This window comes from Dama dama, chromosome 11 (assembly GCF_033118175.1).
Source record: "Dama dama isolate Ldn47 chromosome 11, ASM3311817v1, whole genome shotgun sequence".
NCBI lineage: Eukaryota > Metazoa > Chordata > Mammalia > Artiodactyla > Cervidae > Dama > Dama dama.
In genome coordinates, this window is record NC_083691.1 from 55,636,224 (window position 1) to 55,663,381 (window position 27,158).

General features: G+C 45.2%; 1 protein-coding gene across 3 annotated transcripts in view; it reads right to left on the bottom strand.

The window, feature by feature from the left end:
* Nucleotides 1-26,890, bottom strand: part of ST3GAL5 (ST3 beta-galactoside alpha-2,3-sialyltransferase 5) — a 56,679-nt gene extending 29,789 nt beyond the window's left edge. The window contains exon 1 of one of the 3 annotated variants that reach the window (XM_061155269.1): nucleotides 26,718-26,890. In XM_061155269.1, the coding sequence (XP_061011252.1) occupies nucleotides 26,718-26,802 (85 nt within the window). In that variant the 5' untranslated portion in view covers nucleotides 26,803-26,890. Of the gene's footprint in view, nucleotides 1-26,255; nucleotides 26,394-26,717 lie in introns of those variants that run through there. The other 2 variants (XM_061155267.1, XM_061155268.1) reach the window with 2 other exon arrangements.
* Nucleotides 26,891-27,158: the final 268 nt, after the last annotated feature.

Genomic DNA, 27,158 nt, shown 5'->3' on the forward strand with positions numbered 1-27,158 from the left:
CCAATCCAGCTCCATCAGAGGCCTTTCTTCAATCCTGTCCACGTTCCTTCCTGGTGTCTCTGGACAGGAAGCATCTTCTGGAAGCTCCTTCTGTGCTCACCCTGTCAGTTTCTGGTCAGGTTCTCTCTCCCCAGCCCCTTTCTAAATGCCCAGCTTCCTTCATGGGTCTCTCCTCCCCACCATGACGGCCCAGCTGCTCCTTCATTCAGTCTGCAAGTCACGCTGGGTGCCTTAGAACCACACCTCCACTCCCACCTCTGCAATCATCAACTCCCCCATGCATGGCACAGGACTCCAGGGTCCCGGCCCCCACTCTCTGCACCATTTTCTCCTTGCAGAAGTGGAAGTGCTAGTCACTCAGTCATGTCCGATTCTGCAACCTCATGGACTGCTGCCCATCAGGCTCTTCTGTCCATGGATTCTCCAGGCAAGAATACTGGAGTGGGTTGCCATTCCCTTCTCCAGTGGATCTTCCTGAACCAGAGATCAAACCTGGATCTTCCACACTTCAGGCAGATTCTTTATTGTCTGAGCCACCAGGAAACTCCTTTATCCTTAAACCCTCTCCTTCTCTGTGAAGCTCATTTTAAACACCATGATCACCCCTGGGCACTTCCCTATCTCTGTTTACCATTATGAACTGAAATTTCCTGTGTACATTTTAGGTTTCCTCTACCCTTTTGCTTGGATGACTGAGCTGCAGGGGTAGGACCTGGCACAGAGCAGGACCTTAAGAAACATCCCAGGGATATCCCTGGAGGTCCAGTGGTCAAGAATCTGCCTTCCATCAGAGGGGATTCGGGTTTGATCCTTGGTTTGGGAAGTGATATCCCACATGATGTGGAGCAACTAGGCCCATGTGCTACAACTAGAGAACATGCATGCTGAAACTTGAAAAGCCTGCATGCCACAACAAAGATCCAGCACAGCCAAAAAAGAAAGAAAGAAAGAAACATCCCACATGGAATGAATAAGTGTTATGTGCCTGTAGTCTGTCATCAAACAAGATAAACTCCCCACCACCAAAATGTACTTTCCCAATGATATTTAAGATTCAAACTAAAACTGAATGTGAACAGCAATTATAAGAGCAAACAGTAAAATGTAAACTATCTAACACGCCTGCATGCATGCATCCAAGTCACTTCAATAGTGTCCGACTCTTTGCGACCCCATGGACTGTAGCCCACCAGGCTCCTCTGTCCATGGGATTTTCCAGGCAAGAATACTGGAGTGGGTTGCCATTTCCTTCTCCAGGGGATCTTCCCAACCCAGGGATTGAACCTGTGTCTTTTAGGTCTCCTGCACTGGGAAGCAGGTTCTTTACCACTAGCACCACCTGGGAAGCCCTTCTAACATGCCTGCTGCTGCTAAGTCATTTCAGTCGTGTCTGACTCTGTGCAACCCCATAGATGGCAGCTCAACAGGCTCCTCTGTCCCTGGGATTCTCCAGGCAAGAACACTGGAGTGGGTTGCCATTTCCTTCTCCAATGCATGAAAGTGAAAAGTGAAAGTGAAGTCGCTCAGTCATGTCCTACTCTTAGCAACCCCATGGACTGCAGCCTACCAGGCTCCTCCATCCATGGGATTCTCCAGGCAAGAGTACTGGAGTGGGTTGCCATTGTCTTCTTGGCCTAGCAACAGGTAATTTGTTGGTAACTTGTGGTGAAATCATAAGGAACATTCCCCTTGGCTGTTAAAGCCTTGATATACGAAGTGGAATCTGTGACCACAGCCTCAGCTGAGAACAGGTTAGACACGTGAAATCTCAGCACTGCTCACCACCCCTCACTCCTGCTGAATCAAGGGATTCATATAAACAATTAGTTTGAGAAGCTCTCAATTAAAGTATTCAGTGCCTACATTTATTGACACGGAAAGATACTGTAAGGAAAAAAGCTGGTTTGTAAAATCATATGTATGCCGCCGCTGCTGCTGCTAAGTCGCTTCAGTCGTGTCCAACTCTGTGCAACCCCAAAGACAGCAGCCCACCAGGCTCCTCTGTCTCTGGGATTCTCCAGGCAAGAACACTGGAGTAGGTTGCCATTTCCTTCTCCAATGCATAAATATATGTAATCATGTTCTGGGGTGTATCCATTCAAACCAGGAGAATTTGATTTCCCATGAAGTTTCACTTGGGCTCGAACATCTTCTTTCAACTTAGAAGGGACCATTTGGAGTCTATGTCCCTCAACACAACAAAAGGAGGGCCAACCTGAGTTGTCTTCACAGACTTACAGCTGACATACAGCTAAGTGGCATTAAGGTGCTCCTTCGGAGAACCCGGGGGTTTATAATCATGCTCATCTCTACACCATCTGCACTGTGTCCACACAATTCCTTCGTCTTTAATGTTCTGTTTGAGACTTTCCTGTGATCCAGTGGGTTAATAATTCCACATGTCATGGGGCAACTAAGTTGTGTGCACCACAACTACTGAAGCCTGTGCACCCTAGAGTGTGTGCAACAAGAAAAGCCCACTGCAATGAGAAGCTCATGAACTGCAAGTGGAGAGTAGCCTCTGCTCTCCACAACTAGAGAAAAGCCTGGGCATGGCAACAAAGACATATAAATCAATTTCTAAAAATGTTCTCTTTGGTGGAGGATGGCATGCAATTGAAGGTTCCATTAGAACACTTAGCATGAGACAAGCTACTCATAATTTTTTCTTTTGAATAGACATTTCTCTCTTATCTTCCCCACTAGAATATAGATTCCAAGAGAGTAGGTGTCTTTGCTCACCACTGAGTTCACAGTGCCTAGGATGGTAAGAGGGACATAATAGGCAACTAATACCTATTTACTGAACAGATACTCCGTTTCTTACAAGGTTTCAGAGGTGATGGTGGTTTCAGGCATTCCTCCAGGACGTGTGTTGGCAGGCCATCACCGTCTGCCCTGTGGCACTTTCCTGGTTCCCAACTTGTCCATCTCCTTCACGGGCAGCTCCTCCCACTCCTTCCAAGTGCTAAGATCCCAGGGCTGAATATCTCCCACCTTTCATTCAGACTGCCAGGGTAAGAGCCTCCACTAATCCCTTCTGTGCAGAAAAGACCTGGCTTTCAAAATTACATATTTCCACTCACATATAAAAATGTAACAGCTGCTTCTCAAATGTTTATATATCTAATGAGCAAGTCACTCTTATTAAGGACCTGATGAAGAAACATTAGGGCAAGGTCCAGGCTTTCAGTCCACTTGTAGATCTGGCACTAATGGTTTCAAATTAAGAATTAACCATCCAAGATAAGAGTACAATATATGCTGCAAAGCAGTATGTGAAAAATTGTTAGATAAACTACACAGGCAATTACTGGTGCAACAAAGAGTAGGGCACTAACATTTACTGGGGGGAATAATACAACACACGATATCACTAAGTCCTAAATCACTAAAACACCTACTTCATTGGCCTGCTATCTGCATTTAGCCTGATAAATTTAATCTGTTGAAAGTCACACATGGAGAAGTAGGGGGCTGAGAATTCCAACCATCTTTATCCATGCCCTTCCATGTAGGGGTTGCTTAGGGAGGGTAGGTATTGGAATAGGTGGGTAGACCTGTATGTGAAGGGTTTTGGGGGTTTTTGTTTATTTTTTTAACAGTAAAGGCAGGCCTCCCGGGTGGCTCAGTGGTAAAGAATCTGCCTGCAAGTAGGACATCCAGGAGACACCAGTTTGACGCATGGATTGGGAAGATCTCCTGGAGAAGGGCATGGCAACCCACTTCAGTATTCTTGCCTGGAGAATCCCACGGACAGAGGAGCCTGGCAAGCTACAGCCCATGGGGTCGCAAGGAGTCGGACATGACTGGAGTGACTGAACACGGGCACACGTGCAAGATTATTAAAAGCAAAAACTCAAAGCGATGAAGCAGTAAATAAAAATGATATGGTTGGTCTGGGAAGATGAGCAGGTACAGCCTAGATATTAACATGGCAGCCAAAAGAGCACGCCCTTCTAGGCGCGAGGTGTCTGAGAAGGACTGCACAGCAGGACAGAAGGAAGCCTCACCAGGCTGCCCGTGGACAGTGGGGCAGGATGCTGGGTGCTTGAGGGGAAGGGTAGCCTGAGGCACATCCAGCTGAGAAAGAAGACAGGATGAGGACAGACATGGATCGAGAAATCATGAAGACTTGCACTGAAAGATGCAGGCCAAGACCAATTTGGGTCCCGGTTACGGAAAGAAACAGGAATGGAAGTCAACTTTTGTAGTTTAGTGATGATGGCCACAGGACTAGAAAAGGTCGGTTTTCATTCCAATCCCAAATAAAGGCAATGCCAAAGAATGCTCAAACTACTGCACAATTGCACTCATTTCACATGCTAGCAAAGTAATGCTCAAACTTCTTCAAGCCAGGCTTCAACAGTACGTAAACCATGAGCTTTCAGATGTTCAAGATGGATTTAGAAAAGGCAGAGGAACCAGAGATCAAATTGCCAACATCCGTTGGATCACCAAAAAAGCAAGAGAGTCCCAGAAAAATATCTATTTCTGCTTTATTGATTATGCCAAAGTCTTTGAATGTGTGGATCACAACAAACTGTGAAAAATTCTTAAAGAGATGGGAATACCAGACCACCTGACCTGACTCCTGAGAAATCGGTATGCAGGTCAATAAGCAACAGTTAGAACTGGACATGGAAAAAGAGACTGGTTTCAAATCAGGAAAGGAGTACGTCAAAGCTGTATATTGTCAGCCTGCTTATTTAACTTATATGCAGAATACATTATGAGAAATGCTGGGCTGGATGAAGCAAAAGCTGGAATCAAGATTGCCGGGAGAAATATCAATAACCTCAAATATGCAGATGACACCACACTTAAGGCAGAAAGCAAAGAACTAAAGAGCCTCTTGATGAAAGTGAAAGAGGAGAGTGAAAAAGTTGGCTTAAAACTCAACATGCAGAAAACTAAGATCATGGCATCTGATCCCATCACTTCATGGCAAATAGATGGGGAAACGGTGGAAACAGTGATAGACTTTATTCTGGGGGGCTCCAAAATCACTGCAAATGGTGACTGCAGCCATGAAATTACACTTGATCTTAGCCAAAAGGCCGAGAAGCGATAGCCATGAAATTAAAATACACTTGCTCCTTGGAAGAAAAGTTATGACCAACCTAGACAGTATATTAAAAAGCAGAGACATTACTTTGCCAATAAAGGTCCGTCTAGTTAAAGCTATGGCTTTTCCAGTAGTCATGTATGGATGTGAGAGTTGGGCTATAAAGAAAGCTGAGTGCCACAGAAGTGATGTTTTTGAACTGTAGTGTTGAAGAAGACTCTTGAGAGTCCCTTGGACAGCAAGGAGATCCATCCAACCAGTCCATCTTAAAGGAAATCAGTCTTGAATATTCATCGGAAGGACTGATGCTGAAGCTGAAACTCCAATACTTTGGCCACCTGATGTGAAGAACTGACTCATTTGAAAAGACCCTGATGCTGGGAAAGATTGAAGGCGGGAGGAAGAGATGACAGAGGATAAGATGGGTGGATGTTATCACTGACTCGATGGACTTGAGTAAACTCCAGGAGTTTGTGATGGACAGGGAGGCCTGGCGTGCTGCAGTCCATGGGGTTGCAAAGAGTCAGACACAACTGAGCGACTGAACTGAACTGAACTGACGATGATATGAGGAACTTGAGATGATAAATAACTAGACAAAGACACCCCAGAAGCAGCTGGAAATGCTCCCCCTGGGCTCCACAGAATACCCATCCTTCCAGCCAGCCTTTCTCAGCAGGTCTGAGAGTGACATCCTGAGCCAGTCAACAAGATGAAGTCAATTCACGTCTCTCCTGTGAACCTCAACTGGTACAAGTCACACCCAACCACAGGAAAACAGAGAAGATAATTACTTGAATTGTGCTTGGGGTTTGTGTTTTAGATGAAGAGCTCTACCTGATAAAAGAGGACAGGAGGAAAGATAGAAAGCCTGCCCCAGAAGGAGACGGCTCTGAAGTGTGCAGTTATTAAACATCCCTCTGGTGCCAAGCAGGAGCAGGGGCAGCTGGGTGAGGAGGGGAGACCCACCCTGTGGGCAGAAGGAGCAAAGCAGAGGTCTGGGGAGTTTGGGAAGCAAGTGAGCTAGGTGCAGCTGAGAAAGTATGGCCTGGGTGGGGGCACAGGCAGGAGTTAAGGGCAATACTGTGGGTTCGTTGGACATCCCAGGGCTGGCTCCACATCTCGGCTGTGAATGTTGACACAGCACACAACTACCTGCTTCTCCACGGGTGTGCCTTCTGTCCCCAGGCAATGACTAACGGGGTACAGAAGGCTTGGGATCACTCTGAGCAAGCAATGCAAGCTCCTTGGGGGACAGCAGAGACCACGATTCCTATTTCAGGCTCTGCTTCTAGGGAACCGTGACTCATACAGTAAAGAATCTGCCTGCAGCACAGGGTACCAAGGTTTGATCCCTGGGTGGAGAAGATCCCCTGGAGGAAGACACGGCAACCCACTCCAGTATTCCTGCCTGGAGAATCCCCATGGACAGAGAAGCCTGGAGGGCTATACAGTCCATGGGGTTGCAAAGAGTCAGACACGACTGAGCAACTAACAGTTTCACTTTCTAGAGAACCTGACCTAAGATACGCCATTATGTCTGCAGGGTCAATGTATGGATGACGGCAGAAGGTCATGGACAATCACAAGAAGAAACCTTGAAGATTTTATTCGGTGTGGTGGTAGGGGTCATGATATGTGCACAAGCATCACTGGGGAGGCAGCAGGGATGTGATGGAGGTGGCGAGCTTGAGACAGGGCTGGCCTCAGCAGCAGACCTTGTGCCCTGGCTGCCATGCTGGTGGCCAGATGGACAGGAAGGGCTTCCAGCTGCAGAAGAGATGGGCTTGAGGTAGGTCAGATGTGGTGAGCAGGCAGGATGGAGGAGAACTCAAGTGTCAGGGACATCACAAGAAGGACATGTGAGTCCCCAGGGCCTGTGGGCCATCAGGCTGATAGACCCCATGCTTGGAGCCCCGGGGAGGGATCTGAGCTGGAGTTTCAACCAAGGGTTTCAGCTAAAAGAGCGTATCTTTTCTTTTCTTTTTTTAGTTGCACCTTGAGGCATATGGGATCTTAGTTCCCTGACTTGGGATCGAACCTGTGCCTCTGCAGTGGAAGCCCAGAATCCTAACCACTGACCCCCCAGGAAGTCCCCGGGGGTGTCTCCTTCTCACAGAACGGGAAGTCCAGGGACAAACAGTGGGTCTGGCGCAGGGGCTCTCAAAGCCGTTGGTGTTCCGGCTCCCACCAGTATCTGCTCCAAACTCCAGGCTGGAAGGAGGTGAGGGATGAACCGGAGAGAAAGGGGAGCACCTCCAACAGGGGAGGAAAAACCCCTGGAAATCCCTGACAGTCTGCCAGTTCTGTGCCTTTGGCCAGAACTGCATCACGTGACCACCCCCAGCTGCCAGGAAGGTTTCACATGCTGCACAGGCTGCTTCCTGCATGGAATGAGAATCCTGCCAGTGAGGAGGGTGGAGACAAGGAATATTTCAGAGTCAGCAGTAGGGCCATCGATGCCTTGATAAGGGCACGGAGCTGTTTGGATAAAGGGACAATTAAGGCTGCTCTACAGAGATTAGATCCCCAAGAAGAAGAAGAAAGAGCAGAGCCTTCCAGGGATTGGAGAGAAGAGGAAAATGCTGCTGGAAATCAGACAAGGATACCTTCAGTAAAATCTGTGACTCTGCATGACAATTCAAGCCCATAACACTCGGGGCATTCAAGCATTTAAAAAAGGAGTACATAGTTCCTAAACAAAATGCAGTTTGAATCACTTTAACCTAAAAAAGTAACACAGGTGTCCCCACTAAGCTGACTTAAAATTCAACATTCAAAAAACGAAGATCACGGCATCCAGTCCCATCACTTCATCACAGATAGATGGGGAAAAAATGGAAACAGTGACAGACTTTATTTTCTTGAGCTCCAAAATCATTTCATATAGTGACTGCAACCATGAAACTAAAAGACCCTTGCTCCATGGAAGAAAAGCCATGACAAATCTAGACAGTGTATTTAAAAGCAGGGACATCGCTTTGCTGTCAAAGTTCCATAAAGTCAAACCTATGGTTTTTCCAGTAGTCATGTATGGATGTGAGAGTTGGAACATAAAGAAGGCTGAGCGCCGAAGAATTGATGCTTTTGAACTGTGGTGTTGGAGAAGACTCTGGAAAGTCCCTTGGACATCAAGGAGATCAAACCAGTCAATCTTAAGGGAAATCAACCCTGAATATTCATTGCATGGACTGCTGCTGAAGCTGAAGCTCCAATACTTTGGCTACCTGATGTGAAGAGTCGACTCACTGGAAAAGATCATGATGCTGAGAAAGATTGAAGGCAGGAGGAGAAGGGGATGACAGAGGATGAGATAGTTGGATGGCATCACCAACTCAATGGACATGAGTTTGAGCAAGCTCCGGGAGATGGTGAAAGACAAAGGAAGCCTGGCATGCTGCAGCCCATGGAGGTCACAAAGAGTCGGACATGACTGGGTGACTGAACAACGACAACCACCACTGTACACACAAAAAGGATGACTTCTACTTTTGTCAGTTCCTCCAGTGTGCTCTGTGGGGAGACTGAGATGAAATAAAGGATTGAGGGACTTCCCTGGTGGTCCGGTGGTTAAGACTCTGCTTTCCACTGCAGGGTGCACAGCCTCCATCTCTAACCTGAGAACTAAGATTCCATATTCTGTGCAGTTTGGCCAAAAAAAAAAAGAGAGAGAGAGAGAGAAGTGAAGGACTGAGACCCCGCTTTGTAGAAACCTAAGCTCCAGGGAAATGACAAGAATGTGACTAAATGGTGTTGGGGAAAGTGGCGGGGAAGGAGGCTGTTCAGAGGTGTGGTGCCTGACACACAGCACAGACACAGACACGGTGTGGTCTTACCAAGGCCCATCCAAGGGCACTGTCACAAAAGCCACGGGGCTAGGATCCAGAAGCTGAGAAGCAGTAGGTGAGAACGAAGGTCTAAACTAAACTTTCTTCTACCCTGACCCGACCGGGAGGGGAAGCTGTGGGAGGAGGGGTGTAGTTACGTTGGAAAAGCTCAAGAGCACACCAGTCAGTATCTTCCCTGGGGCGCATGGAGTCTTGGGGACTTGTGCCCCTTGCCTGACCAAGCAGAACGTCATCCTCATACAAGCTAGGAGGCTAATTCCAAACCAGTTTCAGCTGTGGAACTCTTTTTTTTTTTTTCAACAGGAATGCTCATTTTGAACCCTAACATATAACACAGATAAGAGGCACTGAGTTGATCTTTTGCAGGGTTTCTCTGTCTCGGCACTGCTGACATTTGGGGCTGGGTAATACTTCGCTGTTGGCTCCCCTGGTAGCTCAGTCAGTAAAGAATCTGCTGGCAATGTAGGAGACACAGGTTCAATCTCTGGATTGGAAAGATCCCCTGGAAAAGGAAATGGCAACCCACTCCAATATTCTTGCCCAGGAAATTATGGACAGAGGACAGAGGAGTTTGGTGGGACCGTCCATGGGGTTGCAAGAATCAGACACAACTTAGCAACTAAACCACCAATTCTTTGCTGTAGTTGGCAGGAGGTTGCCTTGTGCACTGTGGGCTGTTTCATAGCATCCCTGGCCTCTACCCCCCAGATGCTGCTAGCATCTCTGGTCCTCCCTTCTCTCCCAGCTGTGACAATCAAAAATGTCTCCACTGTCTCTTGACTTAACCCATTGGGATAAAGTCTCTCTATATATTAAAACCTCAACACTGCTGTATTTTTTGTTGTTGTTGTTTGTACTTCTTTATTTTTTTGGCTGCACTGGGTCTTCATTGCTGCACTCCGGCTTTATCTAGTTGTGGCGAGCAAGGGCTACTCTTCAGTGCCCTGCTCAAGCTTTTCATTGAGGTGGCTTCTCTCGTTGTGGAGCACAGGCTCTAGGCGCACGGGCTTCAGTAGTTTCCACATGAGGGCTCAGTAGTTGCAGCTCGCAGACTCTAGAGCATGGGCCCAGCAGTTGTGGAGCACGGGCTTAGCTGCTTCACGGCATGTGGGATCTTCCTGGACCAGGGATTGAAACTGTGTCCCTTGCATTGGCAGGCAGATTCCTATCCACTGTACCATCAGGGAAGTCCCAACACTGCTATATTTCTAAAGTATTTCAGGTAATGAAGCAATGCAAAAACTGAAGACTGCGGGCTAAAAACTGCTATTGCTTGAACTTTATCTAATCATTTTCTAGATTTGGTTTGGGTTGCATAATCTCAAGAAATGTTAACTCATCAAGGTATGGGGTGCTGTTCTCACCTGTCTCATGGGACAGGAACCAACTGGCAGGCACAGACAGGCCTGCGTTCAGATACCATCCTGCAGAGATGGGGTTCACAGGTGTGCAGGAGTTGGTGGGGAGAAGGACTGCTTTCACTCCTGGATCCACACAACTTAATCATCTCATTGCACTCCCACCAACAAAGGTGGGAAACCTCTGTTCTATGGGACCTTCCTATTTCTGTTGGGTAGGCAGTGGCTCAGTTCTATTTTAGGAATGTGAAATTTCATTCATGAAGTCAAAACCACAGCAAAACTGCTGGTGAGAGGATGGATGCTGAGATCACGCTCAATCATCATCCCGTATCTTCTAGTCTTCGTTCAATTTAAATGTTTAGGGCCTCCACCCATCTCGGCCCGCGATCCTGCAACCTGACCAGTGCAGGAGAACCACTCACTGCTGTAACACACACAGATCCCCAGACCTCATCTCCAGACCTTTCTGCCTGGCAGGACCAGGAGAGGATACCAAATCTGCTTTTTAAGCAAGATCCCTCCAAGGTATGAGGGTGGGTGCGGCTGTTTGGGAAACTGCTCACCAGCAAGTTTGCACAGCTGTGAATAACAATAGAGTTTAGCCTAAAGAATTTTCAATCTGCCTGCAAACTGTGTAAAAATTATGAGGACCTATCTTCTAAATAGAAAATTAAAGTGTTGCTCTGTGAATAAGTAGTCTGTGTGCATGTATGCTCAGTCGCTTCAGTCATGTCCAACTCTTTGCAACCCTTTGCAACTCTTTGCAATCCACGGGATTCTCCATGCAAAAATACTGGAGTGGGTTGCCATGCCATCCTCCAGGGGGATCTTCCCGGACCCAAGGATCAAACCTGAGTCTCTTATGTCTCCTGCATTGGCAGGTGGATTCTTTATCACTAGCGCCACCTGGAAAGCCCGAATATGTAGTCTACACTCTAATTCTGACCACCTACCAAGATGCAAACACTCGCAAGACGACTGAGGTATGCTTTGTAATCTACTTCTAATTAACTGGTATACTTCAATGTTGAGAATACATGATGACTATCATTCAATTGCCTGCTTTTTATAGGTTTAAAAGCATTAAAGGAAGTTAGGTCTGAGCCCTTGAACTACATAAACATTTTCCAAAATGAGAACATGCCTGGAAACTTCAGATGTTGTTCCTTCAAGGTTTCACTGAGGTTACAAAGATGTTAGTTAAGAAGACAGCAACTCAAAACACTCTCCGACATAAATCACAGCAAGATCCTCTTTGACCCACCTCCCAGAATATTGGAAATAAGAGCAAAAATAAACAAATGGGACCTAATGAAACTTAAAAGCTTTTGCACAACAAAGGAAACTATAAGCAAGGTGAAAAGACAGCCTTCAGAATGGGAGAAAATAATAGCAAATGAAGAAACAGACAAAGGATTAATCTCAAAAATATACAAGCAACTCCTGAAGCTCAATTCCAGAAAAATAAATGACCCAATCAAAAAATGGGCCAAAGAGCTAAACTGACATTTCTCCAAAGAAGACATACAGATGGCTAACAAACACATGAAAAGATGCTCAACATCACTCATTATCAAAGAAATGAAAATCAAAACCACAATGAGGTACCATTACACGTCAGTCAGGATGGCTGCTATCCAAAAGTCTACAAGCAATAAATGCTGGAGAGGGTGTGGAGAAAAGGGAACCCTCTTATACTGTTGGTGGGAATGCAAACTAGTACAGCCACTATGGAGAACAGTGTGGAGATTCCTTAAAAAACTGGAAATAGAACTGCCATATGACCCAGCAATCCCTCTCCTGGGCATACACACCAAGGAAACCAGAACTGAAAGAGACACATGTACCCCAATGTTCATCGCAGCACTGTTTATAATAGCCAGGACATGGAAGCAACCTAGATGTCCATCAGCAGACGACTGGATAAGAAAGCTATGGTACATATACACAATGGAATGTTACTCAGCCATTAAAAAGAATACATTTGAATCAGTTCTAATGAGATGGATGAAACTGGAGCCCATTATACAGAGTGAAGTAAGCCAGAAAGATAAACACCAATACAGTATACTAACGCCTATATATGGAATTTAGAAAGATGGTAACGATAACCCTATATGGAAGACAAAAAAAGAGACACAGATGTATAGAACAGACTTTTGGACTCTGTGGGAGAAGGCAAGGGTGTGATGATCTGAGAGAACAGCATCGAAACATGTATATTATCAAGTGTGAAACAGATCACCAGCCCAGGCTGGATGCATGAGACAAGTGCTCGGGGCTGGTGCACTGGGAAGACCCAGAGGGATGGGATGGGGCGGGAGGTGGGAGGGGGGTTCAGGATGGGGAACACATGTAAATCCATGGCTGATTCATGTCAATGTATGACAAAAACCACTACAATACTGTAAAGTAATTAGCCTCCAACTAATAAAAATAAATGAAAAAAAAAAAAAAAAAAGAAAGAAAACAGATACTGATTACCAAAAGGAAAAAAAAAAAAAGAAGAAGAGAGAGCAAGTCTTGCAGGGACAAATCCATGGCCCTCCTGCACCATCTTTATCCTGGCTTTTATTCAAAAGTTGCCTCCTTGATCACCCTCTGTAGCACTGCATTCCCATCCTAAGCCCAATGATTCACTTTTCCGCTTCATACACTCATCACAACTCATCCATCCATATTTGTCTACTTTCTGCTTTCCCCACTAAAACATAAGATTGCTAGAGAAGGGACTGTCGTTGTTGTTCATTGCTGTAACCTCAGATTCTAAAACAATGCATAGCATGTAAAAGGCACTTAAATACTTGTTGAATCAATGAATACTTCATACACTTATCAGGATTCATCCATATTTGCCTACTTTCTGCTTTCCCCACTAAAGCACAAGATTCCTAGAGAAGGGACTGTCAATGTTGTTCACTGCAGTTACCTCAAATCCTAAAACAGTGCCTAGCGTGTAAAAGGCCCTTAAATATTTGTTGAACCAATGAGCCAATGAATACATGAATGCGCTGATCAGCGGCCTGCAGCCAGATCCACATAGAAAAACTAACCCAAACTCAACAAGATCCTAACAAGAGGCAGATGCGAAGACTAGATCCTTCCATGAGTCCACATATCACATTCATTGGTTGGTTGTGCAGCGTCCAGAGCACACAGACAGCACTGATGGGAATTCTTTTTCCATCAAGAATCTCTGTGTATGGTGACGAAGAGGGATAAACATAATCCAATGACTGTCCCACCCACCAACATGGAAATGAAAGAGCAACTGGAATACCATATACAGGTGAACTCTAAAAAAGCAGGACTCACAGAAACAGAAAATAGAGTGGATGTTACCAGGGGCTGGGGAGTGGGAGCAATGTGGAGGTGTCAGCCCCCAGTTGTAAGTTCTGGGGCTCTACTGCACAGCATGATGGTTATAGTTAATAACAGTGTATTGCACGCTTGAAAGCTGCTAAGAGAATAAATTTTAAATGTTCTAACCACACACACACACAAAAGATGATAATTATGTGATGTAATGAAGGTTTAAGCTAAGGCTATGGCGGTAATTATTTTGCAGCAAGTAAGTGTATCAAGTCAACATGTTGTACACCTTCGATTTACACAAGTTACATGTCAATTATATCCCAATAAAGCTGAGGGGGAGAAACAACTTACAAAAAAAAAGCAACTGGTTCTGTTTTTCAAGAAAAAAGAGAGAAAATACTTAACTGTTTGGCTGTTGCCTGTTACATGGTGGCCAAGTCACCTCTCTGAAGATGTGTGCTAGTACGTTCAGAGCAGGTTGAGTGATAATGTGAAGTTACACTCTGCCTAGGAAGTCTCCTTGGCAGCTGTAGGTCTAGTCAGACAAATGTGTGGATTGGAGCTGGCTGACCAGATACCCAGGGGAGAACAGCAGGCATGATGCCTTCTGGGACAGAGTGGTGATGACAGCAACAGGCAGTTGGGGAAAGAACTTCCTCTCAGGTGTAGCCACACTGAGTGGTCTCCAACCCATTCTCTACAAAACCAGTTCTGAAAAGAGCTGTGTTGTCGGAAATGATTTCAGTAGTGACCCTGGAAAGGACAGCCACCGAGAGCCCTGGCCTCTGATGCTACACTGGCTGCAACACCACGACCCAGAGGTTTTCGCGCTTTTAAACTTTATTTTTGGACGTAACCTCAAATACACAGAGAGACTGCCAAAAGAGTACAAAGAATTCGCCTTGCTCAGACAACCTGCTTGTTACCATTCTACCACATTTGCTTGGTGATTCTATTTTATGATATCCATACTACTTTTTTTAACCACTTGAAAGTAAGCTGAGGACACAATGACATGCAACCCTAAATGTTTTAGTATTTCCTAAAAAGGACACTCCCAGACACACCAAAGTATGATGATAAAAATCAGGAAATTATTATTGTTTTAATACTATTCTCTACTCTAAAGACGTCAGACAAATCTCTTTAGCAGTCCCAATAATGGCCTCAGAGCAAAAACAGGAACACACATCCAGAACTGCATGTGACATTCAGCTGTCATATCTTTTTAGCCTCCTTTAAGCAGAAACAGTTCCTTTATCTTTCATGACCTTGGCATTTTTTGAAAAGTACAGCCTAGTTGTTTTGAAGAATGTCCCTCAGTGGAGATCTGTCCATTTCCTCATGATTAGATTCAAGATACACATTTCAGGCAGGAATTTCCCAGAAGTGGTGCTGGTCTGTCCCGATGTGTTTTCTCCAGAGGCCCCTGACATTGTTTTTGTCCCAATACCGTTGATGAAAAATCAATTGGTCAAAGTTGTGTAAGGCAAATTTATCCACTATCAAGTTACTCTTTTCCCTTTGTAGTTAATAAGTAACTTGATGGGAGATACTTAGAGACTAAGTAACTATCCTGTTCCTCATCTGATCTACTGGTTTCAACAGCCAGCATATGGACAAAATTCTGTGTGAGGTCAAGTAAAGTCAAACTTCAGAAAGGAAAAAAACCCCAGAGCTGGCTGAAGCAATAGCTGATGAGCAAGAACAAGCATTGAGACTTCTGTCTCAGACTTAATTTTAATAACCACAGGATATGTTCAGTCCTAAAGGAAATCAACCCTGAATATTCATTGGAAGGACTGAAGCTGAAGCTCCAATACTTTGGCCATCTGATTCGAAGAGATGACTCATTGAAAAAGACCCTGATTATGGGAAAGACTGAAGGCAAAAGGAGAAAGGGGTAGTAAAGGATAAGATGGTTAGATAGCATCACCAACTCAATGGACATGAATCTGAACAAACTTCGGGAGGTACTGAAGGACAGAGGAGCCTGGCGTGCTATATAGTCCATGAGGTCATGAAGAGTCAGACACAGCTTAGCGACTGAACAACAACTAATGTTTACTCTTAGCTGTTAAGAAAAAATATCTCTAGATTTGCTTTTGAAAGTATTCTGTAAGTACTCATTACTATGCTAAGTTCTCTTATGGTGAGTCATGCCTGCTGGACAGGGCCCTTCATTTACAAAGAACAGTGGCAACACCCAAGTTCAGAGGTCTGACAGCTAGTCATCCTCACATGGAGGCCTGGTTCTCCAAGGCCATTGCTGAAGGGTCAGCTCAGTGATTTCTGGTCCACTATTGGTGCACGTGAAGCTAAGTCACTTCAGTTGGGTCTGACTCTGCAATGCTTATTGGCTGTAGTCTGCCAGGCTCCTCTGTCCATGGGGATTCTCCAGGCAAGAATGCTGGAGTGGCTTGTGAATAAGCCAAACTGGAGTTCCTAAACCTGGCTGTGCCTTACTAGAAAGCAATGCAAACTTGGGATTTTGTTTTTAAATATAGTTCCCATAGTGGACCTATATTTAAAAACAAAACACTAACTCTTCATTAAGCTGAAGCTCCAATACTTTGACCACCTGATGTGAAGAACTGACTCATTGGAATAGATGCTGGGAAAGACTGAAGGCAGGAGAAGGGGACGACAGAGGATTAGATGGTTGGATGGCATCACCGACTCAATGGACATGAGTTTGAATAAGCTCCAGGAGTTGACGATGGACAGGGAAGCCTGGTGTGCTACAGTCCATGGGGTCGCAAAGAGTGGGACATGACTGAGCGACTGAACTGAACTCTCCATTGTCTTATAGTAAGGAACAGCCAGGTTTAGTACCTCCAATTTGGCTTATTCAAAAAAAACTTTTTTAAAACTCTGTTATCACAAAGTTAAAAACTTCAGAAAGAACATGTTGAAATCACACACTGGTTGTTACACTACAACACAGTGATGTCCACCCCTAACACTATGCTCTATATTGCATCTGCCTTTCCTCTTGGCATATGTATATTTTATCAGGATTGGGATCATATTACTTATACTAGACACCTTCAGGCTGGGTTCCACTAGAGATTGAGCCCTACAGAAAAGGATTTATGTATCTATTTTCTTTTTTTTTAACTTTTAATAGTAGGGCCGATTAACAATGCTTCTATAGTTTCAGGTGAAAAGCAAAGGGACTCAGTCACACATACACATGTATTCATTCTCCCTCAAACTCCTCTTCCGTTCAGGCTGCCACAAGTTCTCCATGCTATACAATAGGATTGAGTGTCTATTTTAATTTTCTCAAGGATGGTCTATAACTCGAATCACTCCAGAAGCATGGGAGAGAAGTTAATTCATAATATATTGTGGTTGGCCAAAAAGTTCGTTTGGGCTTTTCTGTAAGATGTTATGGGAAATCCCAAATGGACTTTTTGGTCAACCCAATATGATGATGGCCTTAGAGCATTCAGCCTTTATCCTCTTGTAGAGCCCCAGCTGGGGAGGGCTGGTCTGAACTGTTATATAATTTGCTTTGTTCACCTAATGATCCTTTAAAGAGACATGTAATAAGCATATACCAGGCACTGGGAATACAAAGAAAACTAAGACATAGCCTTTCTCTTGAAACGAAAAATCCATCCAGGGAAAACAAAAATACCTAAATACCCAAAATGCCAAAAAGCGGCGGCATGGCAGTACGCCTGGGGTGCCCCAGGCAACGGAACACTAGTGCCATCAGATGAAATCAGGGAAGCCTCCCTGAGGAGATGAACTGTAAATGGGTCCTTTAAGCATAGACTAGACCTCAGAGACAGAAAGGAGAGAGAGAGCAGGTATTCCGGATGGGAGGACGGGCATGCCAAGATGCCCAGGGATGGCTGCTCCGGCCAGATCACAGGGGGTCTGGGGGAAAGTGGGAGAAGACGTAGCAAAGAAGGAATCATTAGACTTCCATGGTGGTCCAGGGGCTAAGACTCTGTGCTCCCAATGCAGGAGGCCCAGGTTCAATCCCTGGTCAGGGAACTAGATCCCACGTGCTGCAACTAAGAGTTCGCATGCCAACTAAAGATCCTTCATGCTGCAACTGAGACCTGGCACAGTCAAATAAATGAATAAATAAACATCAAAAATTTTAGAAAAGAAGGAATGAGGGCCTCCAAATTGGCCTCAGAGGAGGAGGTGACCCTAAGTGATCCTTAAGCAGGAGGGCAGAGGGCTCACACAGGGATGTAAGAGGCCACAGGAGGGATGGTCAAGGGGTTCTGATGACCATCGGCCATCAGGGCTGATGGAGCAGCTGAGCCAGAGCAGGGATGGAGAGATGGGGGCTGACAAGAGTAGTGAAAGAAGAGGCCACAGAACTTGGTGACTGAGCTGGCAGCGGCTGTTCTTTTAGCACCCAGCCTGCTGAGATCCAGCCTGCATAACAAATTCAGGCTGCTAATAGAAAAAAAAAAAAAAGCAAAGAATGCAAGAAGGCCCCACCAGCTGCCACCATTCCACCATGCACTGAGACGATTTCACGACCGAGGTGGGGGTACCAGAGGGGGATGCAAGGAGGAGGCCAGAAGGGATAAGACAGGACACTGGAGTAAACTGAGGTAACTGCCTGGAGAACTGCCCAGGTCCCTCCAAGCTCTAACAAAACATCTTAAGTAATATCTCTTGGGCGGTGGGCCCCCATGTGACAGCAAATTAGACATGCAGAAGATGCTACAGCAGAACACATCTGTGGCAACCTCCTGAATGCCACAAATAAAGCAAAATCTAAAAGCAACCTTTTCAGTGGAAGATCTCCCTCTTCATCTAAAGGGAATACAAGTAGTCAGGCCGAATAAATAATACTTAATAGGAAAAAGTAAAAGTCAGTAGAATGAACACTTAACAACAGTAACTCTGGGATCTAATATGAACAAGCTTCAATATGGGGACCTTTCCCTAAACTTTCCCTTTTCCCTAAATGGGTGAGTGTGTAAATTCTAAAATAACCAAGATCCCTCCTCCCAAAACAAAGGGTCAGGGTATGGGTTCTTATGCTTTGAGATTATGAAGAGACATCACCAAATAGGACCTTAGCAATATTCCTCAGTGAGCAGATAGCTGGTAAGTGGGGAAGGCAAGGTGGAGGATTCAGTAGGCAGTTTATGCAGTAATCTGGTATAGTGGTCCCTTGGTATCTATAGGAAATTGGTTCCAGGACCACCTCCACTGCTTGGACACCAAAATCCATGGATGCTCAAGTCTTTTATATTAAATGATGCAGTATTTGCATATAATCTATGTACACCTTCCCATATACATTTTAAATCAGCTCTAGATTACTTATAATACCTAATACAATATGAATGCTATGTACATAGCTGCTGGCACACAGCAAACTCAAGTTTTGTTCTCTGGAACTTCAGGAAATGTTCCTTTTTGAATATTTTTGATCTGCACTTGGTCAACATGGAGGGCTGACTATATTCAATAACACTTGTGTCTTTAGGAACAGAAGAACCAAAGTAGTCATATAAAACGACAAATCAGAAAGTGATAATGACCCCAGAAAAGGAACTGGAGGAACAGTGACTGTGAACAACCCGAAGGTTGACAGGCCCTGGCCATTGAGAGCCTGAAAGAGAGGGAACAACCACAGAAGACAAAGGAAAGTTTTGTTTGAGTCGTTTTAAGCTCAAAACAAGTTAAGCGTGTTTGAATTCCTAAAACCGACAACATGTATTCAGGTCTGTGAGAAGCAACACTAAAACATACAATTTCCTTTTATGTCTAAATCACACATCCCTTTTACTCTCTGCTCCAAAAATTTGGAAAACCAGCTCTTGGGCAGGATCCCAAACAGGCATACTGTCATTCACGTAACCTCGTTTTTAATCAGGCAGGGAGTATGTGCCTGGGGGTATAGCAAGAAGCAACACAGATACAGCCTGTTTTTCAAAGAGCTCTCATCTCATTTTTAAAATTAGACAAGTAGATCCACCACCAATGTTATTATTTTCCTCAATTTTCTTGTTAACTTATTCTACATTGGATATGAAGGCAGTGTTAGGAGATATTTGACATTTGGGGGACATGGGTGTGTTGTGTGTTTGGGAGGGAGCTAAGAAAAGGCTCCCCCCACTTCTGGAAGGAATAATGGGTAGGACTTGGTGGGGGTTGGGGAAGCAGGTGCCCCTGAGCAGGGATAGCTGGCACTACGGTGAGTGTTTGAAGGTCCAGCCCTGGAGGGAACAACATACTGAGAGGCTGCAAAATGAAGCAGCGCATGCCATGGTGGCTGGAATTTTATCCTAAGATAAAAGAAGCAACTGTGGAATGGGGATTTCAACTGCAACTGGATTTTGGAGAGACTTCTCTTGAGGCAGGACTGGAGATGTGGAAGTCCTATCGTGAGGCAGGACCAGTGAGGAAGTTGCCATGGAGACCTGGCAGAGTGAGGATGCTGTGCCTGGAAACGCAGGAACCTCGACTAGGGACCACCTCAGATCATCCTCTCAGGAATTTTGATGGGAGCTCTTCTGATGGGTGGGGTATGAATGTGCTGAGTGCTGCAAAGACAGAGATGCATTTGCCTCATCCACCACCTCCAGGTCAGTTTGCCTGAGTCTGAATCCCTGCTCTGCCCCGTACAGTTTCTTGACCTCCCTGAGCCTCAGTGCCTTCATTTGTAAAATGAGGATAATAACAGTGCCAAACTTGTATGGCTTCTGTGAACACTAAAAGAACATACATACATATATTTCTGTATACACATAATATAACATATATGTGCCTGGGGGCATAGCAAGCAGCAACACGCAGCCTATACATATACATATATAACATGCATGTAACATGACCTATACACATACATATATAATATGTCTAATACAGGTAAGGATATAGTGAGTCAGTACAGCATTTATCTTTATTTCTGTCCTATATTTTATAGCATGTGGGTTTGTTGTAGAGAGCAGTATATAAGATTTTCAAAAAGAGTCACCCTCTGTGAACCATAAAACACTCATAGATTCTCATGAATCTCCATTCACTTGGCAGATAATTGAACCCCTCTACTGTTAGCTCTGACTGCCCTCTTTATCACCATAAATATCTTCAATGTTTATAGGAGGCGAAGATACCATGAGCCACATGTGGCTGCTGAGTAATTCAAATACAGCCCATTCAAACTGAGATGTGTTCTCATGTAAGATACACACAAGGCTTTGAAGACTTAAGTTTGACCAGAAGAATGTAAAATAGCTCAATAACAACTTTTATATTGATTTAATAATATTTTATACATATTGGTTTAATGAAAATAAATTATTAAAATTAATTCACCTGTCTTAAAAAAAATCCTTCTAATCTCTTGGGTTTAATCTCTAATCTCTTGGCTATGTTCCTAACTTAATTTAGTCGACTGGGTTATTAATTTTTGCCTATTTTCTTACTAATATGAGTCATTAAGACTGCATATTTCCCTTACTTTATTTAGTTGCAACCCACAAGCTTTAGGTGTACAATTTATTCTACAAATTTTGACATATCTTTTTCCATTGCTGTTACTTCTTGATCATTCAAATCGAAATACTTTCAAATTTAAATATTCAAATATGTTTTTAAATTATATTTTAAAACTGATACATAATTTAGTTTTGTTGAATTCAGAAAACTTGGTCAATATGATATTAATTATTTTAAATATGTTAGAACTTACTTTATGACCTGGTGTAAGTTCAATTTTTGTAAAAGTATACTCTTCACTTGCTGGAACTGTGTTTTCTATTTAATTGGTTTGATCAAGCTTATTAATTGCTTTGCTTCTTAAATCAATTCCTTGTTGGTTTTTAGTTAGCTTGTTCCATCAGTTACTGAAATAGATATGCTAAAATCTCTCATTATGTTGTCACATTTGTCAACTTTTTTTGTCATTCTGTCACTTTTTACTTTGTATAGTTTGGAGCTGTATTATTAGGTGCATACAAGTTTAGTTGTTCTTTTTTTTCTTTTAATCTTCCTGGGAAACCAAAACTTTGATCCACTGGTTTCCTTTTAATTTTTTAAATGTAGCTATTAGAAAAATTTTAATTATATATATATATATGGCTTGGGTTATATTTCTACTAGACAGAGCCACTCCAAAGGAAGAATAAACAAGAAAATCAGATGCCAAATCCTGGTAAGGACTTGATTGCAGAAAATGACAAGCAAAACACAGAGAGTATTGGCAGCCCTATTTGAAAAAAAAAAAGAAGTACCACAACTCTGTCTTCCTCTTTTGTTGCTGGAGTCTAGATTGGAAATGAAAACAAGATGTTTGTGAAAAGCAGAAATGAGGTATAGAACAAGATAGAAGAGGATATAAAAGTAGAAGCTGAGGGGAGAGAAAAGACTAGAGAAGAAGAAACACTACATGAATAACAGAAAAACAGCTTCTGTTTTGAACTCAACACATGTAAGCCTTTAATTATGAAAATGACACCTCATCTTAAAGGCAGACTTCATGTTCAAAACACAACATCCTATTCCATCAAAACAGACTTTTCAAATGTGTTATTTGTATCCATTTTCCCCTCTTTAATCATATCACATCACATAAAACAGAATCATTAATTACAGATATTTAAAACTTGAAAAGGGGAAAAATTCATGGGTATAAGAAGTTGATGAACCATCCAATATTACTTAATTCTGGATATTTTTCTGCACTCTAAAGGGGAACAAAAATGTCTTGCATGGCCTCAAAAGACCAAACAAGAACTAGGCTTTTCCTCTAAGACGTGGGGGAATTCTTCAGTAGAAACCCAGAGGTACAGGGAACACAAGTCACATAACTAAAAACAGGGAAGAGAAGTTCCCTGGGGTGTCTGTGCCAGTCTGGCCAGAGACAACCACTTCCTGACCACAGAGGCTCATGGAGCTAAAGGGCTCCCCAGGGCTCAGCCTGTCCTGCCGCCTGACCCAGGGTCCTGCTGCCTGACCCAGGGCGGCCTGTGGCCTGGAGGTGATTGCACTAGCCGAGAATCTATAGCGCACAGCCACGTGGTAACTGATCATGGCTCCTGGCACAAGTCCTTCCTCGGTCTCCCTGGTTCAAAGTCAATGTTGAGCTAATCAGTTAGTAGTGAGGAACTACCCAGGCAAAGCTAAGTATACACACACCCATGACCCAGGAATCACACCCCTACATAGACCCTCATCAGAAATGCACATACAGGGGCTTCCCAGGTGGCACTGGTGATAAAGAATCTGCCTGTCAATGCAGCGGACACAAGAGACACAGGTTCGATCTCTGGGTCTGGAAGATACCCTGCAGTAGGAAGCAGCAACCCACTCTAGTATTCCTGCCTGGAGAATTCTACGGACAGAGGAGCCTGGTGGGCTACAGTCCATGGGGCCATAAAGAGCTGGACACGACTGAGTGACTGAGCACACTTATGGTCCAGTGGTCAAAACTCCATGCTCCCAATGCAAGGGCCCCGGGTTCAATCTCTGGCCAGGGAACCAGAACCCGCATGCCACAATAAATTAAAAAATTAAATAAATGTAATATTTTAAAAAGCTGTTAAAAAGAGAAATATGTACACACACACACACACACACACAAAGCCAGGTATGAAAACAGTCACAGCAGCACTAACTGTAATAGCCAAAGCAGCCAACTGCCCAAGTGTCCATCAACAGTGCAAAGACAAAGATATAGTATATTATTCACCCATAGGCCCAATCAGCAATGAGAGTGAGCACCCTACAGCGAGAGGCAGCATCTGTTGTGAGTCTCAGAAACCCAAGTCCGAAGGAAAGAAGACAGACGCTGTAGAATTCCAGGGATACAAGTTCTAGAGTCAGCAGGGGTTCTCTTCCAGGACGTAGTGACTCAAAGGGGACCCGCGGGGTGTTCCTGCTTCTTGATCTCAGAGCATGGTATGCTGAATCTTTAAAATCTGTTGGACAGTAATCCACTTAGGCCTACTTTTCTAGCATGTATGCTATACTTAGAAAAACAAGATAACACTCTTCTAAGTAAGACAAGCCTGGCAATGTCCTTGTACCTCTCTAACCTCGTTTTTCTTCTGCTCGCCACATCTTCCTTGCTCCCCCTCTGCACGTATGCTCAAGCTGGATCTCTCTCCCTGATGGCCTACATGTCACCATCCACAGTGATGGTTTCCTCCCACACTAAGCCAGTGATTTACCCACTTCTGGATGCCTTTGCTAACTTACACCTCTCCCACTGATCCAGCCCCTTGCTGCTGCTTCTCGGCAGACAGGGAGTGCGTACCATTGTTAATGTGTGTATACTTCCAGTTGCTTTCATTCTGCCAAGGCTTCCCAGATGAACCAAAACACAGAGCATGCCCTCTGGGAGTATCTCCACAGGCAATTCAGATTAAATCGATTAAACTGCTTCTCAGGAACTAGAAGGGTGTGCAAAGGGAGCTGTGACCCTTCTTCCAAGACTCTCCCTTCTGCCCCCAGCACCTGGATGGACTCCCATAGAGGACCTGAAACCTCTTCTATTGTCTCTTTCACCTCCCAAGAGCCAACCTGCTAGACAAACTCCTGCCAAACAGGCCAGCAGGGCAAACAGGGGAGGACTGGAGGAGGCACATCAAAGAACAAAGGGTTTTTTTCTTATCCTGCCTTGAACATAGTCTTAAAATTCAACACTATTACCCAGCCAAAAAAAAAGAACAAAATTGCTGGGAAAGATTGACAGCAGGAGGAGAAGGGGACGACAGAGGATGAGATGGTTGGACTGCATCACCGACTCAATGGACATGGGTTTGGGTGGACTCCGGGAGTTGGCGATGGACAGGGAGGCCTGGTGTGTTGTGGTTCATGGGGTCGCAAAGAGTTGGACACGACTGAGCAACTGAACTGAACTGAACTGAATGCCATTTGCAGCCACACGAATGGACCTACAGACTGTAATACTGAGTGAAGCAAGTCAGACAAAGACAAATATCAGAGGATATCGCTTATATGTGGAATCTAAAAAAATAGTACAAATGAACTTATTTACAAAACAGAAATAGAATCACAGATGTAGAAAATAAACTTATGGTTACCAAAGGGGAAAGAAGAGGGGAGGGTTACTTGGGAGACTGGGATTGACATATATACACTACTATATATAAGACAGATAAACAAGAACAACCTACTGTATAGCACAGGGAACTCTATTCTGTACTGTATAATGAATGGCCTATATTAAAATATATATATATATATATATATATATATATATATATATATATGGCTTCCTCAGTGGCTCCATGGTAAAGAATCTACCTGCAATGCAGGAGATACAAGTTCAATCCCTCGGTTGGGAAGATTCCCTGGAGAAGGAAATGGCAACCCACTCCAGTATTCTTGCCTGGGAAATCCCATGGACAGAGGAGCCTGGTGGGCTACAGTCTAGCATGTATGCAAAAAGTCAAACACGATATAGTGACTAAACAACAACAGATACATATTTATATATAACTGATTCACTTGGCTGTACAGCAGAAACTAACACAACATTGTAAACCAACTATATTCCAATAAGAACTAACAAATTAATTCCAAAAAATTCAATACTAACCTATCGTGGTAATACGAAACAATCTGGCAGTTTAAGCCAAAATTATAAGCATTTTCAAAACAGGCAGTCATTAATGTGCATGTTTATCATTAACGCCTGTCAGCCCTCTACCTCTCTCTTCCACAAACACCTTCATGCCTTCCCACTCACCCATTTTTTCCTGCCTAGAGGAACACCCAACAACTAATCATAACCAAGATTCATTTCATCTCACAGAAACAGCGTTCCTCAGACAACAGACAGACCTATGAAGAGGTTCACTATACTCTGGTCACAGGGCTCTGCCTGTTCACATCAGTCTCTCCTCTTTCAAGCCCTGGCTGGAATTCAGGTGATTCCTGGCTCTACGACCAGAAATGTAAGACATTCTCCTAACCTGTCAAGCTTTCAGGATTAGGAGAGTGAAACCACAACCCATCCTGACAGTTTCTGACTCTGTGCCCCTTCACTCAGCAGACAGGATTCCTCCCCAAGGTTTCTCTCTTCTGCGGAAGCAGATTATCAAGAGGAGGGCTCAGTTTAACACCAGAGGGCAGGAGCCACTTCTCCTTCCTCTTTGTAATCTCAAAGTCAGATCCATGCTTGGCCTGATGAGCAGCTAAACCAAAGGGGCAGATGTAGGCTAGCAGGTAACCATTTTCCCTTTTAAACAGACTGATACCTAATGAAGCAAAGGCCACAGACATGAACTAAGACATGAGGACATAAAATCTGTCTTTCCAGTGAGCTAGTGATTCTGCAGGACCCTCTTCACTGGTGAACACATTTGCCATCAGAACCAGAGAACCAGGGGCCTGAAAGGGACCTTGGCCATCCGCAGGTCAAGGCTCCCACTACAGATCAGGAGATGGAGTCTTACAGGGGGATCAGCGTTGGCCAAGGTCACCCACCTCTTGTGGGGTTGGGCAGGACCTATCTTCTTACTATTCGAAGACGCTCTCAGAAAATCTTGTATTACTTAACAGACTAAAGGGGCATATGAATGCATGTCCACGTCAAGCCACTCCTTACAATTCAGGAAACACCAATGGTCACCAAAATGTGTCTCTTCCGCAGGGCTGGCCGCACAGAGTGGGCACGAAAGGTCACTGGCGAATTTCTACCTGCAGACACTGCACATCACGCCTTCCCGATGGATGCGAAAGACAGCCGCCGGAGCTGCTAGCCACCGAGGGTCCCCCAGTCATGTCCCGGGGAAATGAGTTAACTGGGCTCTCCTGGTTCGGAAGCTTCGAGCAATGAATTAAACCCCAAGTCGCTGCGGAACACAGAGGGGAAAGGGACACCGCGCATGGAGCGCACATCCCGGCCGTTCACCCCTCCGTCTCCACCGCGTCCACACTTGCGCGGGCCGCGGCGTACCCAGCCGGTCCGCTCCGCGCGAGGCCACGACTCCCAGCCCGTGACCCCGCCAGGCGCATTTGGGGGAGCCGTGCCCTGGGCGCTGCCCGTAGGAGGCTGGGGCGGAGCCGCCGGGCCCAGCCACGCGGGGGCAGGGACCGATCGCCGCCGCCGCCCCCGGCCAGCGGGCCCCGCTACGCCGAGGAGGGGTCTGCGCCACGTACCTCGGCCGGCAGGTGCCGCCGCCGCCGCCTCGGTTCGCGGCTGCAGAGGACGCCGCTCCGCGCCGCCCGCCGCCTTCTTTCGCATATTAGGGAGCGGGCGCCAGCCTGCCTTTAGTCCCGGGCCCCGCGCCCCGGCCCGCCCCCAGCGCCGCGCTAGCGCCCATTCAGTACCGGACAGAGCGCTCCCCGGCTCGGATGCGGAGGAGGGGCGTGGGGCGGGGCCGGGAGTCACGAGGATACGAGAACCAATCACAGCGCGCGAGGGCTCCCGAGCCTGCCTCGCTCCCTGGACTCGCAACCCTCCACCCTGCGGGGCTAGGGGAGCCGGGCGCCCCCAGCTGGACGGACGTCGGGCTGTGTGCTGGCGCTGGAGGGGTTCCCGGGCACCCACCGCCCTCTAGATCTCTGCGCGCGGTTAGATGGTGAAGGGACAAAAGGTGT